The sequence below is a fragment of the Mustela putorius genome, unplaced genomic scaffold, assembly GCF_011764305.1.
Source record: "Mustela putorius furo isolate JIRA1106 unplaced genomic scaffold, ASM1176430v1.1 tig00003909_pilon_pilon_pilon, whole genome shotgun sequence".
Lineage (NCBI taxonomy): Eukaryota > Metazoa > Chordata > Mammalia > Carnivora > Mustelidae > Mustela > Mustela putorius.
The window spans coordinates 40,486,156-40,502,034 of NW_025422057.1; the positions used below are offsets into that span (position 1 = coordinate 40,486,156).

At 41.8% G+C, this 15,879-nt stretch overlaps 1 protein-coding gene across 6 annotated transcripts in view; it reads right to left on the reverse strand.

Moving 5' to 3' along the window:
* WDFY4 (WDFY family member 4) overlaps window positions 1–15,879 on the reverse strand; it is a 268,674-nt gene that overhangs the window by 201,477 nt on the left and 51,318 nt on the right. For all 6 annotated transcript variants that reach the window (XM_013063131.2, XM_004765845.3, XM_004765846.3 and 3 more), the window contains exon 13: window positions 1,627–1,720. In XM_013063131.2, the coding sequence (XP_012918585.1) occupies window positions 1,627–1,720 (94 nt within the window). The remainder of the gene's footprint in view (window positions 1–1,626; window positions 1,721–15,879) is intronic.

The window sequence follows — 15,879 nt, forward strand, 5'->3', positions numbered from 1 at the left end:
AGGCTTTTGCTCCCCGCTCCACTTTTCTCACTGATTTTGGCAGGTTTGCAACATTTTATTAGGTCATTGTCATTTTCAGGCTGTGATTAATGACACCACTAGTGTTCATTTCTTCCTAGAACATATCACTTCATTTTTAGGTCCTGGACAAAGCCCAGCTCAACCCACAATCCCGGTCCCTCATTCCTCCTACAGAAGCCACAACTGCGCAAGGGAACAACCAGGAGACCTGCCACCAGGTAGGACCACATTGAATACCATGTCCGCCAACTGAGAATCCTTCCAAGTCATTTAAATGATCTGAGCCTCTGTTTCCCCACTGGTGAAAACAGAGACAAATAATACTCCCAAGAAAACTGCAATGAGGACAAACCATGAAAAAGTCCAGCACCACACCTGGTTGCTCAGTCCAGTTCGTACCCTCTCCTCTGCACTCATTAGAGCATGGATTCTCCAGGTTTTCCTCAACAAGAATGACCTTGTTCTGTTACTCAATCTTTTCATCCTCCTGTGGAGCTCCTCGTTCTGTGAGGATAGGAACTTGGGTGGTTTTGTTTTTGTTTTTTTTTTTTTTCTTTCCCTCTTCCCATCTCCTGGGTCTCATCTCAGGTCCTGTGAGTCTGTCTTTCCTCTCTCTTCATCCTTGCCCAGACACCACCCTAGCTGAGCCACCTTCGATGTGGTCCTGCAGACATGGATTTTGAACTGTTGTCCCCATTCCTAGGCCATTCTCCATGCAATAAACAGAGTTTTTGATACAAAAACCTGATAGAGTCATCCTCTCCTTTGCAAAGCTTCTTGCTACCCTAGGGAAAAAACTCCATCTATAAGCAGGGCTCCAGCCATCCTGTGCCTGCCCCATCTGGCACATTTCCCACTCTCCCCCTCTGTTCCCACTCCAGCCGCCTGCAGCAGGCTTCTTCCTGCCTGGTTAATTGCTACTCATCTTTCAGGGCCCTGCTTGAATGTCACCATCTAGGAGATGGCTTCCCTGACCTCCACCCCTTCCTCTAAATTAGATTTAATCAGGTCTTCCTCCACCTCCATTCCCATTATTCTTTCTCAGCATCTTATTTTTCCCTATTATTATCACTTGCCACAATCTGTCATTGTATATTTATTTGTGGGCTTATTTATTCAGTTGTCTGCACTGGCACCATCTCTTGGTCCCCGTGAGAGACACATCCCATCTTGTTAGCCTGGCATGTCCTACACAGAGTACCGAGCCATGATCACAGCCAGCACCCACAGGATGGATGACTACCAGGGGTGGTGGGGAGGACTTCCAGCCCCAACAATGCTCAGTGCTATCCTCAGTACCCAGGGCTGGCCTCATGAAGGCGGAATCATTTCAGCTAGTTTGTGTTTGGCTGTGGATTTTAGTAGGGTCACTTCACCAGCAAAAATGACCTGTTTTGAATGGCCTTGGAGGGAAGGGCAGCAAAACTCAATCAAGAGTCATGGACACACTGACTCTACCCTGCAGGAGGAGCTTCACGTTGGGGGGGGGGGGCTCCGCTAATGCAGGTACTGAGGGCAAAGGCAAAGAAGAAGAAATCTGGCCAGAAGGAGCTTAAGTGAGTCATCATGTGAGAAAGACAAATACATGTGTTCAACCACAAGTACCTGGGGGTGGTCTGCGTGGTACAACCGAGGCAGCAGTCTCACCATGATGCACAGGACCCCAGGGTGCATGATCACAGCATCCCCTTCATCCACCCTGCAGAGAGAGGGCAAGCAGGATATCAACTTTGAGTTTTCTAGTCTCTTCTGTTTTTCACAAACCTTTCTGAATCTTTCTCTGACAGGCCACAGGACACATCCTTATTCTACCACGTATGATCTATATAATTTTGAACTAATTAATCTGAGCCTAATTTTCCCCAGCTGTATGTGGAACCCATAATACCATACTTCTCTCAGAGAGACACAGAATAATGCTTTTGGGCCCCAGGACACAGTGGCTGGCTCATAGTCGATATTCAATGCAAGTAAGTTGTCTGGTCCTCTCCCCTTCCCACCAGGCATAAGGAGATAGACAGGCTCTCCTTTTATGTTAAACACATACACACAAACATTTCTGAGTTTCTTCAAGGTGTGTAGACATACTCAACTCTGCCCTACCCCCTGAATGCAACTCAAAACTCACATAGAACAAATAAGCAGTTCTCTGATGACTCTGAAAAGTAAATGGTAGCAGAGAAGGAAACCAAACCCACAGCACCATTCAACTGCATTGAATTTTCTGGGGTGTCCCCCTCCAGAATTCCTGGGTATGGGCTCAGAGGGCATCTGAAAACAGAAATGTGCACCATATATAGACAAGGAGAGAGTGCCAAGAAAACCTCTCTGTTTCTGGGCTGAGGAACAGAAAAATAGGCTCCTACAGGTCACAGAGCATGGAGGGGAAGCCCTGAGATTTTCTTTGTTACGTTCCTTCGTTCTTTCTCAGTCAGACTCCAGATAACCTCATAGCAGTAGCAGCAGCCAGCAGGTGTCTGAGTGTCTAGGAGAAGACTAATCCTTCTCTCTAACCAGAAGATCTACAGTTCTAAGAGTGTAGGCAAAATCTCCATCGCTCTTTTCTCTCTTTCCTTTCCCTGATTGGCACCAGAAACAGATGCAGTGGCAGGAGGTACATGTCAAAGCAGGGAAACTAAAGCCTCAGCTTCCTAGACAGAGGAGAAGGAAGAGACCCCTGGTATCCATGAAGTGTTGGGGAGACATGAAGAGGAAGAGGCTTAAGAAAGTCAGACTTTGTATCAACCTCTGGCCTCAATTCTGAGTTGTATGTGTGGATGTGACCCTAAACCAGTTCCTAAGGCTTTGAGAACTGAACTCAAGGGTAAAGACCACCCATGACTGACTACTGCACAGGGAAAATATAGGGTAGATCAAACCTCACTGCCAAGTCTGTGAAGCCAAACTAATAACAGAAACATGGTCCACGGAAGGTGGGTAAGAACTTTCAGGCTAAACCTAACCTGGTTGCTTGCCTGGTGAAACAAAGCATCAGCATTCTCCAGATGTCAACAAAAGCCAGAGTTCATAACATTCAAAATATCCAGGACACAATTTGATATTACTTAGCACAGAACAAATCAGGGAAATATCAATACCTCACACAGAAAAAGATAATCAACAGATGACAAGCCTGAGATGACCCAGATGTTGAAACTATCAGACAAAAATTTTATTTTTTTAATCAGGCAAAAACTTTAAATCTGCTGTTTATATACCACACTCTAAGGAATAAGGGTGAATATTATTGAAATGGATGAAAAACAAAGAAGTCTCAGTAAAGAAATGGGAGCAATAAAAAAGAACCAAATGGAAATTTAAGAACTGAAAATACAATAACAAATTTTAAAATCTCACTAAGTGCAAACAATAAGAAAATGAGAAGAGAGAGAGTCCATGAATTTAAGGACAGATCAATAGAAATTGCCCAGTCTGAACAACAAAAAGGAAAAAGATTTTTTAAAGTGTAAGAAATCCTCTAGGAGAACATAGGCAGTAACCTCTTCAACATCGGCCACAGCAACCTCCTTCACGACATGTCCCCAAAGGCAAAGGAAACAAATGCTAAGATTCTTAACAAGATCCTAGCTAATAGGATCTAACAGTATATTAAAAAAATTTATCCACCATGACCAGGTGGGATTTGTCCATGGGATGCAAAGGTGGTTCAAGATTCGCAAATTAATGTGATAGAACAAATCAGTAAGAGAAGAGAGAAGAACCATATGGTCCTCTTAATTGATGCATAAAAAGAATTTGAAAAGATACAGCAATCATTCCTGATTAAAACACTTCAAAGTATAGGGATAGAGGGAACATTCCTCAACTTCATAAAATCTATCTATGAAAAACCCACAGTGAATGCCATCCTCAATGGGGAAAAGCTGACAGCCTTCCCTTTGACATCAGGAACACGACTAGGATGCCTACTCTCGCCACTCTTGTTCAACATAGTATTAGAAGTCCTAGCAACAGCAATCACACAACAAAGAGAAATAAAAGGTATTCAAATTGGCAATGAAGAAGTCAAAATCTCTCTCTTTGCAGATGACATGATACTTTATGTGGAAAATCCAAAATACTCCACCCCCAAACTACTAGAACTCATACAGCAATTCAGTAATGTAGCAGGATATAAAATTGATGTACAGAAATCAGTTGCTTTCTTATACACTAACAATGAAACTATAGAAAGGAAAATGAGAGAGTTGATCCTGTTTACTATAGCAACAAGAACCATAAGATACCTGGAAAGAGGTAAAGGATCTGTACTAGAGGAACTATAGAACACTCATAAAAGAAAATGAAGAAGACCCCAAAAAACGGAAGACCATTCCATGCTCGTGGATCAGAAGAATAAACATTGTTAAAATGGGTATACTATCTAGAGCAATCTATACTTCCAATGGCATCCCAATCAACATTCCACCAGCATTTTTCAAAGAGCTTGAACAAACAATCTTAAATTTGTACAGAACCAGAAAAGACCCTAAATTGCTAAGGAAATGTTGAAAAAGAAAAACAAAACTGGGGGCATCACGTTGCCTGATTTCAAGCTTTACTACAAAGCTGTGATCACCAAGACAGCATGGTATTGGCACAAAACCAGACACATAGACCAGTGGAACAGAGTAGAGAGTCCAGATATGGACCCTCAACTCTGTGGTCAAATAATCTTCAACAAAACAGGAAAAAATATACAGTGGAAAAAAGACAGTGTCTTCAACAAATGGTGCTAGGAAAATTGGACAGCTATGTGTAGAAGAACGAAACTCAACCATTCTCTTTTACCATACACAAAGATAAACTCAAAATGAATAAATGATCTCAATGTGAGGCAGGAATCTATCAAAATCCTAGAGGAGAACATAGGCAGTAACCTCTTCGACATCGGCCGCAGCAACTTCTCTCAAGATATATCTCCAAAGGCAAAGGAAACAAAAGTGAAAATGAATTTTTGGGACTTCATCAAGATCAAAAGCTTCTGCACAGCAAAGGAAACAGTCAACAAAACAAGGAGGAAACCCACAAAATGGGAGAAGATAGTCGCAAATGACACTACAGACAAAGGGTTGGTATATAAGACCTATAAAGAAGTCCTCAAACTCAACACATGCAAAAGAGATAATCATGTCAAAAATGGGCAGAAGACATGAACAGACACTTCTCCAAAGAAGACATAGAAATGACTAACAGACACATGAAAAAATGTTTGTCATCATTAGCCATCTAAGAGATTCAAATCAAAACCACATTGAGATACCATGTTATACCAGTTAGAATGGCCAAAATTAACAAGACAGTAAACAACATATGTTGGAAAGGATGTGGAGAAAGAGGAGGGGAACGCTCTTACACTGTTGGTGGGAATGCAAGTTGGTGCAGCCACTTTAGAAAACAGTGTGGAGATTCCTTAAGAAATTAAAAATAGAGCTTCCCTATGATCCTGCAATTGCACTATTGGGTTTATCCCAAAGATACAGATGTAATGAAAAGAAGGGCCATCTGTACCCAATGTTCATAGCAGCAATGGCCCTTTAATGGACAAATGGATAAAGAAGATATGGTCCATGTATACAATAGAGCATTATGCCTCCATCAGAAAGGATAAATACCCAACTTTTGTATCAACACGGACGAGACTGGAAGAGAATATGCTGAGTGAAATAAGTCAAGCAGAGAGAGTCAATTATCATATGGTTTCACTTACTTGTGGAGCATAAGGAATAACATGGAGGATATGGGGAGACAGAAAGGAGAAGTGAGTTGGGGGAAATTGGAAGGGGAGATGAACCATGAGAGTCTGTTGTCTCTGAAAAACAAACTAAGGGTTTTGGAGGGGAGGGGGGTGGGGTGTTGGGTGAGCCTGGTGGTGGGAATTATGGAGGGCACATATTGCATGGAGCACTGGGTGTGGTGCATAAACAATGAATTCTGGAACACTGAAAAGAAATTTTTAAAACAAAATTAAAAAAAGAAAAAGATGCCCATCACCTGGGACCAAGTTCTTTAAGTTTAATGTACTTAAAAATACATTCATCTGTTGATGGACAAATACAAAAGAGCTTTAAAAAAAATCAAAAACAAAAAATAAAGAATAGAAACCTAAACTCCAACCCCAATGACTGTGATTCAGGAAATCTGGTTTATGAGACTATATTTTAGCACTTATATGATTCTGATCCAGGCAGGTAGGCTATAGGCCATACTGGGAGAAGCATTGCTCTGAGATGTGGATCCCAAGAGCAGGAATAAGGGTAGGGGTTCTGAATGCCAAGGAGGGTGGAGAGATAGTGATAACCCACATGACCTCATGATCCTGAATGGCTCAATCTATCTTGCAAAAGACCTGTGAATGTAACTGAAAGTTATAATCCAAAAGTTATAATCCAAGACTATATAAATGATTATCTATATCTCTCAAGGCCTAGAGCTGAGGAGAGGGGAAGAGGGGTGCTTGGTCGAGTTTTACAATGTAAGAGTGATGTCATTTCATTCAAAGAATCCAGAGGCCTGTGGGGATATCAGAACCAGTGAGACCACATCACATCACACAGAGCCTGAGTTTGGCTATCCCCATCTCCCCACCCTGTGACCATGGAAGCGGCACAGGGTAAGGCATGGTGCTCAGATCCATCCATGTATTTTTCCTGCTTAGCTGTGGAAGTCAGACTATCCCTCATCCTGATGATATCCAAATTCTCTGGGCAGCTCAAGCTACTCTATCTCTTCTTACTAAGGTCAGTGGATTCCTGAGTGATTCATTGGAAAATTAAAAAGAATACAATCTCATTTTGGCAGTCTGCACGGGCTACCCAAGACAACCACCACCTTCTCCCAAACCAGATCTTCTACCAGCGCTTCCCTATCAGGGCCTGCGCCAGTCCCTCCTCCTCCACACTCATCCCATTGGCTACCAAGGCCAGACAGTATGTCCTAAATAGGTCTCAAAACGTTCTCCCATGAGCAACCTGTTGTCTGGATGCCAGTCATCGCCATCACTCCAGGGGAGAGACCCCCAGCTCTTGCTTTCCTCCCCCTCCTCATTCTCATTTCTATCCATCTCTCTCCCTCCACACTCTCTCTCTCTCTCACACACACACACACACACACACACACACACTCATACACAAAACCACAGTCACACATTCACACACATACACATACATCAGAGTGGCCGCTGCAACTTGTCTGCCTGCTCCCCCACGAAATACCATCCCCCACCTTGCCAGCCTGGGAGTCATTCACGCCTGGACCCCTTTCCAGGCTCACATCTCAGCACTGCCCTCAAATGTGTGGCTCTAAGTCCATCATCCCTGCCAAGGCCTTGGGCTTTCCTCACTCAGTGTGGCTGCTGTGGGGTCTGTATTTCAGGCTTGGGAATGCCTTTTCCAAACCCTCCCATTCCAGGCACCGGTCTCTCTCATCCTAGCTTAGCTCAGGGATCGTCTCACCCAGGAAGGCCCCACGGAACCCCTCTCCCAGGCTGTGTCAGGTGCGCTGCTCCATTCCCCCTTATTTTCTGGGGATGCCCTGGGTGGCATCCACCAGTGGTATAATGATCTGCTCACACTTCTGATTCTCCCACACCCAGCTGTAGGGCTAGGGCAGGGGGTCAGTTGCCCCTTCCCCCAAGTACTCACCAGTGCCTGACCCCGAGCGCTTGGCACCAGTACAGGCATTCCCTGAGTGCTTACTGAAATTCTGGACTCATGTTCTCCAGACTAGATGTGTACCGGGGGTAAGCCAGAGAGGCACAGGCAGGAGCAGCCTTCTGAAGGAAGAGCCATGTCACCGCTGTCCGGGAGATATGTTAGGGACACTCTAGGGTGGCCATCATGCAGCAGAGCGGGGACTAGGTCTGCACTAGGCTGCATGGCAGCTGCACAGTCAGAGATCTCAAAAGCCACAATAAGAGGGGCACCTGGGGGGTTCAGTTGGTAAAGTGGCTGCCTTCAGCTCAGATCAGGTCATGATATCCCAGAGTCCTAGGAAGCCCCAAGACTGGCTTCGAGACAGCTTCCTGCTCAGCAAGGAGCCTGCTTCTCCCTCTGCCCTGCCTCTCAATGCAAGTGCGCATGCACTCTCTCACACTCTCTTGCTCTGACAAACTCTCTCTCTCTCAAATAAAGTAATAAAATCTTTAAAAAAAAAAAAGAGCCACGAGAAACCATAGTCCTCGTTATGGCACCAAATCCTGTATATCCTGGGGTTTTTTCCCCAAAACATACATACCTATGATAAAGTTTAATTTATAAATTAGGCACAGTAAGAAATCAATAGCAGCTAATAATAAATATTATTAGAAAATTCTAATAATACGCGGTAATAAAAGTTATGTGAATGTGGTCTCTCTGTCTCTCCAAATATCTTCTTGTGCCCTACACACCCCTCCTGTGGCAACGGAAGTGATAAAATACCTAGAGACGGAGTCATGTGGATGACACGGGCATGGGACTCCGCATCAGGCTACCCTTGGCCTGCCTACAATTCGTCAGAAGGAGGATCACCTGCTTCCAGACCATGGCTGGCTGCCAGAAGTGAAACTGCCCAAAATGAAACATCAGCTGTGTGTCAAGGCTGACTAGTGCATGGCGGTTTAAGAGAAAGCTCCCTGCAAAGCCACAGCTCCACAGAAGGGATGATAGGCTTTGGGCAGATGCTTCCTGCTCAGCTGGGTTCTCACACCTGAGATGCACAGCCAACACCCAATGTACTCACATGTGCACAAGCACAAGTTCCCCCATAATGTCTGCATGGGTACATGCCACTCATTCAATTCCTGGTCATCCAGAGGAGCATGGAAAAGCAAGCCCGGTTTGAATGGCAGGTGTGACAGAGCAAGACCCCTTTGGGAGGGGACAGCTCAGGGGAGTTACCAGGGAAAAAGCCAGGCCACCCTCCAAGGCACCTAAGATCCAGATCCAACACTGCCCCAGCCATTGAATCTTGGAGAATGGGGTGCTGATTTCAAGGCGGACTGAGTGAGGGCTAGCATCAGAGGGACACCCTCCAAAATGCCTCCATCCCAGGGCCCCAGGTCTCAGAGAGAGCTGCAAAAAGTCAGGCCCTCATGCAGCCTGGTCTGCAAAGCTTCTGACTCCAGCAAACCCCTAGACTATCCTAGGAGCATGGGTATGTAGAAATATTTGAGCCACAACTACTGTGAAAAAGGCAAAAAAGGTTTACATACTTCAACTTCACAGTTTGCCAAGCATTCTCGCTGGGTCTTTTGAATTGAGAGCATATATTATATACATCAGAAATTAAAATCTTACTGGGTTTTCGATGCCATGATATTTACTGAATGATTATTAATTCCAGATGAATAGCAGCAGAGGAGGACAAAGGACTGGTTAGGGCTCTGGTCAGCCGAGCACCCCCTGCCACCTTGTCTTTGCCTGGTGCACACTGCCATCTTGGGCAGCATGTCCCCTTACAGATGAGCATTATAGCCACAACTTGGGTTCAAACTCTAAGTCATTGATATTGTCCCTTTTGTTGATATAATGAACAGAAGTCCGCCCATGAGGCTCAGCAGAGGCCAGGAGAGGTCGAAGCCTAGGCAGGAAACAAGTCCTCTGACAGCCAACAGAGTCTTGCACATTGCATATGTATTTGGGCAATTCCATAATATATCATTTCCATTTTGTGAGCAGTGTTACTTAAATCATCGTTGTTACATGAATTAAACCAACTAATGCTTGTGGAAATCTGAGCACAGCATCTGGCACACAAGTACTTGGAAGACAGCAGCTGTGGTCACGATGACCAGCACCATTATCATCTCCAACCCCAACCTCATGGCAGCCTTCAAAGTGGATACTTTTATTACCACTGCCTTCAAATCAGGAAATTGAAGCTCACATAGATAAAGCAATAGGCCCAAGGAACATGGCCATGAAGGCATAGAGCATTTGGTCTGAGTCCAAGGCCCATAGCCTCTGCCCCTCCTCCCTGGAGAGCAAGGTCCACTTTGCACAGACAGGGCTGAGCCAAGGCACTTGTCCAAGAAGATGCCAAATGTTCTTGGTGGGCAGGGATAAGCAACCTGTCCCCTATTCTCAGCCCACCGCCCTGCCTTTATCCCCCAGATTCTCTCATGAGAGAGAGGATAGGTTTTCACTTATTCTCTAACCATTAGGAAAGGTCGAGGGTGATGTATTTCTTTTAATGAGGAAAAAATTGCTCTATTTATGAAATCTGACTCTTATACATTTAAAAATTACTCATCATGAAACCAAGGTGACATCTGACACAGGATTAATCAGTAAAGAATGTGGGTTGATGCCATCCATAGGTTAGAGACCAACTTTAAACAGTAAGCTATTATGTCAGAACATTTGGAAAATCATCGCCATTATTGTTGGAGTTTCCAGAAGAAGCAGGAAAAACACATACCCATAGAAACCCACAGCCACACAGACACACACATAGGTTTTGAAAATAGACCTAGGATTATAATTTGATTCTATTGCTTAATTACTAAATGTGTGACTTTGGCCATTTATCCTTTCTTAGCTTTGGTTTCTTTATTAGTAAAGTTCTAGGATTGGAAGGGAATTAAATGAATAGAAGTGTTTAGAGCTTAGCCCCCAGAGACATCTGAAAAATGACTATGGCTTCTCATCACTCAAAACCACTTACTAATGCCTTCTGGTGCCGACAACTACTTCCCTGCCCTCTAACAGCTGGTAGAATGAGGTTCAATGCTGAGATACCAAATTGACCTCCATGCTCTCCAGGTGGCCAGGGTAAAGGCCTCCTCGAGGACACCCTTCCCCAGAACAGAGAGATCAGGGAGCCTCAGAAAGGGAATTCTCCCCAAGACAAAGCAAGAAGAGAAGGGCCTGGAATCTGGTCAAGGCCATCTCACAAGGTGCCACTGTGGTACCACTGCAGTGAGAGATGTCATGACCTTGAGAAACAAGAACAAAGCAGGAAGCATCATGATCCCTGATTTCAAGAGATATTACAAAGATAGAGTAATCAAAATAGTATGGCATTGGCATAAGATACATAGATTAATGGAACAGAATAGAGAGATCAGATCAACCCACATACATGTTGTCAATTAATTTACGAGCCAATTTAGGAGCCAAGATGATGCAGTGAGGAAAGGACAGTCTTTTCAATGAATGCTGTTGAGAAAAAACTAGACAGCCACATGCAAAAGGATGAAACTGGACCATCGCCTTACACATACACAAAAATTAACCCAAAATGGATTAAAGACTTGCTGTGAACATAAAACCTGAAACCATAAAGCTGCTAAAAGATAAAAGAGGGTAAGCTCCTTGACATTGGTCTTGGCAATGATTTTATGGATTTGACAAAAATCAAAAATAACAAAAGCAAAAATGAACCAGTAGAACTAACATTAAATTTAAAAACTTCTGTACAGCAGTGAAACAAAAAGGGAACCTACAGAATGAGAGAAAATATTTTTCAAATTTATATATGATAAAATGGTCAATACCCAAAATATATAAAGAGTTCATACAATTCAATACTAAAAAAAAATCCAATCAAAAATGGGCAGAATGGGCTACTGGGTATTTACCCTAAAGATACAAATGTAGTGATCCGAAGGGGCACGTGCACCCGAATGTTTATAGCAGCAATGTCCACAATAGCCAAACTATGGAAAGAACCTAGATGTCCATCAACAGATGAATGGATAAAGATGTGGTATATATACACAATGGAATACTATGCAGCCATCAAAAGAAATGAAATCTTGCCATTTGCGACAACATGGATGGAACTAGAGCGTATCATGCTTAGCGAAATAAGTCAAGTGGAGAAATAAGTCAAGTGGAGAAAGACAACTATCATATGATCTCCCTGATATGAGGAAGTGGTGATGCAACATGAGGGCTTAAGTGGGTAGGAGAAGAATAAATGAAACAAGATGGGATTGGGAGGGAGACAAACCATAAGTGACTCTTAATCTCACAAAACAAACTGAGGTTTGCTGGGGGGAAGGGGGTTGGGAGAACGGGGGTGGGGTTATGGACATTGGGGAGGGTATGTGCTTTGGTGAGTGCTGTGAAGTGTGTAAACCTGGTGATTCACAGACCTGTACCCCTGGGGATAAAAATATATGTTTATAAAAAATAAAAATTTTTTAAAAAAATGGACAGAATGGGATGCCTGGATGGCTCAGTTGCTTAAGCAACTGCCTTCGGCTCAAGTCATGACCCCAGGGTCCTGGGATCAAGCCCCACATGGGGCTCCTTGCTCAGCTAGAAGCCTGCTTCTCCCTCTCCCTCTGCCTTCTGCTCTCCCTGCTTGTGTTCTCTCTCTCTGTGTCAAATAAGTCAATAAAATCTTTTTTAAAAAATGGGAAGAACATCCAAAGAGATGTTTCAAAGAAGATATAGAGGTGATGAAAAAGTGTTTTACATCACTTATCATTAAAGACATGCAAATCAATATCACAATGAGACACCACCTCAACACCTGTTAGGATGGTTATCATCAAAAAGACAAGAAATAACAAGTGTTGGTGAGGAACACTCATGTGCTACTGGTGGGAATATAAATGGGTACAGCCATTATGGAAAACAATATGAAGATATCTCAAAAAATTAAAAATAGAGCTACCATATGATCCAGCAATTCCATTTCTGGACATTTATCTGAAGAAAGTGAAAACACCAACTTAAAAAGATACATGTACCCCTATGTTTATTACAGCATTCTTTACCATAGCCAGGGTACAGAAACAACCTAAGTGATCATTAAATGAATGGATGAAGATGTGGTACAAATACATAGTGGAATATTATTCAGCCATAAGAAAGAAGGAAATCTTATCATTTGTGACAACATGGATGGAACTTGAGGGCATTATGCTAAGTAATATGCTTCAGAGAAAGACAAATACCATATGATCTCACCTACATATGAAACCTAAAAACAAAAAAAGAGCTCATAGATATAAAGATTACACAGAGGGTTGCCAGAAGCAAGGCATAGAGGGTTGGCAAAATAAGTGAAGGCAGTCAAAAGGTACAAATTTCCAGTTTTAAAATAAATAAGTCATGGGAACATAAGGTACAACTACAGTTGTGACTACAGTTAATATTACTATATTGTATATTTGAAAACTACAGTTGATGGTGACTACAGTTAATGGTGGTGACTACAGTTAATATTACTATATTGTATATTTGAAAGTTGCAAGGAGAATAAAACTTAAAAAGCACTTATCACAAGAAAAAAAAATTGTAACTAGTTTGGTGATGGATGCTAATTACCAGACTTACTGTGGAGGTCATTTCCCAATATATACAAATACTGAGGGGTGCCTGGGTGACTTAGTTGGTTGAGCATCCAAGTCTTGGTTTCTGCTCAGGTCATGACCTCAAGGCTTGTGAGCTCAAGCCCCACGTCGAGCTCTACACTCCGTGAGAAGTCTGCTTGAGATTCTCTCCCTCTGCCCCTCAGCCCACTCAAGCATTCTCTCTCTCTCTCTCTCATATAGTCTTTAAAATATTTGTATACATAAATATTGAATAACTATGTTTTATACCTGAAAGTAATATAATGTTATATGTCAATTATACCTCAACAAAAAATATATGAATACATGCCTTATTTGTTGGATTTGCTAAAATTAGATTTAGATTAGATTGATCATGGCCCAAAATTAATATTAGGCAACAGTAATATATACATTGGAAATGTAAGTGTACATTTAAGAGTTGAATTAAGTTTACATATTACACATGGAACACATATATATTGGGAAGAGGATGAAGATAAATAGCAATGGTAAACAGAGTAAAGGATTAAACATTATGAAGAGAACTGTTAAATTATTTTAGTGCAATCACTAAAAGACTAATAGAGAGTATAAGATCCAAGTTAGTCAATGGGAAAATTTAAATTAAAAAATTAAAATTCCAATAATTCAAAAGAAGACAAGGAAAAAAATCAAAAGAAAAAGGGGGACCATGGAAAATACAAAATAGCAAAGTAGAAATCATTCCAAACATATTAGTAATTATAAAAATGTAAACAAAGCACATGCTTCCATAACCAAAAAATACCACACTGGGTTAAATGACAAAATAAAGCAAAAACAAAACCAACTCTTTAGTGTTGACAAAAGAAACACCAAAAACATTAGGACCCAGAAAGCCTGAAACAATAGAATTTTTTTTTTAATTCCAGGCACATTCTAACCAAAAGAAAGCTAGCATAGCCTTTTTATGGTTACACAAAATTGTTTTTATGGCAAAATATATTATTGGGGATAAAGAGGGTCACCATAGAAGGTAAAAATTTCTGATTCCATGAGATGATGTAAAAATTATCAAGATGTGTGATTCCAATATCCTCAGATGTAAGGCAAAAATGAACAGAAATTGGCAAATCTATCACTACGATGAAAAATATCTAAGACAGCTTAGTAAGTGATGTATCAAGCAGATTAAATAATCTGAAAATTTGAAGAAGACAATAGATGAATTTGATGTAAAGGACATAAATAGAACACTGAGTTTTACAACTGGAAAATATGCATTCTTTTCAAGCACCCATGGAACACTTATGAAGATTAGTCACATGGGAGGCCACAAGGTCAAGTTCAACTAATTTCAGAGCATGGCCATCATACAGCCCACCTTCTCTCATGATGATAAAATTAGAACTCAACAACAATGAAAGATGACCAAAAATACTCTGTAACTTTGGAAATTCATAATTCAAATAAGACTCAAGAATCAAACTACAAGTCACAAAAGAAATTAAAATATTTAGGACTAAATAATATCGAAAGTGCAACATAATGAAAGTTGCATGATACAGCTCAAGTAAAGTGACAAAAATTTGCATTTAAGAAGTCTCCTAATCAATTAAATTAAAGAGAAGAATACCAGAATGAACCCAAAGAAAGTTGAGGACATAATAAGAACAACCAAATGAAAACAGAAATTTAAAACGTACGTATGTGGGGCGCCCAGGTGGCTCAGTTGGTTAAGCAGCTGCCTTCAGCTCGGGTCATGACTCCAGGGTCCTGGGATCGAGCCCCACATCAGGCTCCCTGCTCAGCAGAGAGCCTGCTTCTCTCTCTCCCCCTCTCCCTGACGCTCTGCTTACTTGTGCTCTCTCTCTAACTCTGTCAAATAAATAAAATATTTAAAAAAAAAAAGTACGTATGAGAGATATAAAAAGCTGAAAGTTGGCCCCTGAGAAATGCTGATAAATAAAAATCTGTCCAGAATGCTGGGGTGTAGGGGTGCAGGGGAGAGAAAAGCAGCAAATGATGTCAGGAGCAAAAAGTTAAAAGGATATTGGGAACAGCCTTATTTATACCAGCCAGTAAATTGGAACTCAGAATGGGAAAATGAACATGAAAAATTACTGAGAATGATTCAAGAAGTTTATTCTCAGAAAAATAAATCTTCTTACAAGGAAACATGGGGCTTATGAGGTTTTTACTGGCAAATTCTATCACAAAGCTAAGGAATAAGAACAGTGATCTTTATTTATATAACTCTTCCAGAGAATAGAAGAGACAACACTGCCCCGACTCACTTTAGGCGGCTACCATAAACTTGATAGTGAAAATAGTCAAGAAAAGAGCGTGAAAGGCCAATTTTTTTCATGAACAAAAGTCCTTTTCAAGAAGAAGTTGTGATGCAACATGGGGGCTTAAGTGGGTAGGAGAAGAATAAATGAAACAAGATGGGATTGGGAGGGAGACAAACCATAAGTGACTCTTAATCTCACAAAACAAACTGAGGGTTGCTGGGGGGAGGGGGTTTGGGAGAAGGGGGTGGGATTATGGACATTGGGGAGGGTATGTGCTTTGGTGAGTGCTGTGAAGTGTGTAAACCTGGTGAT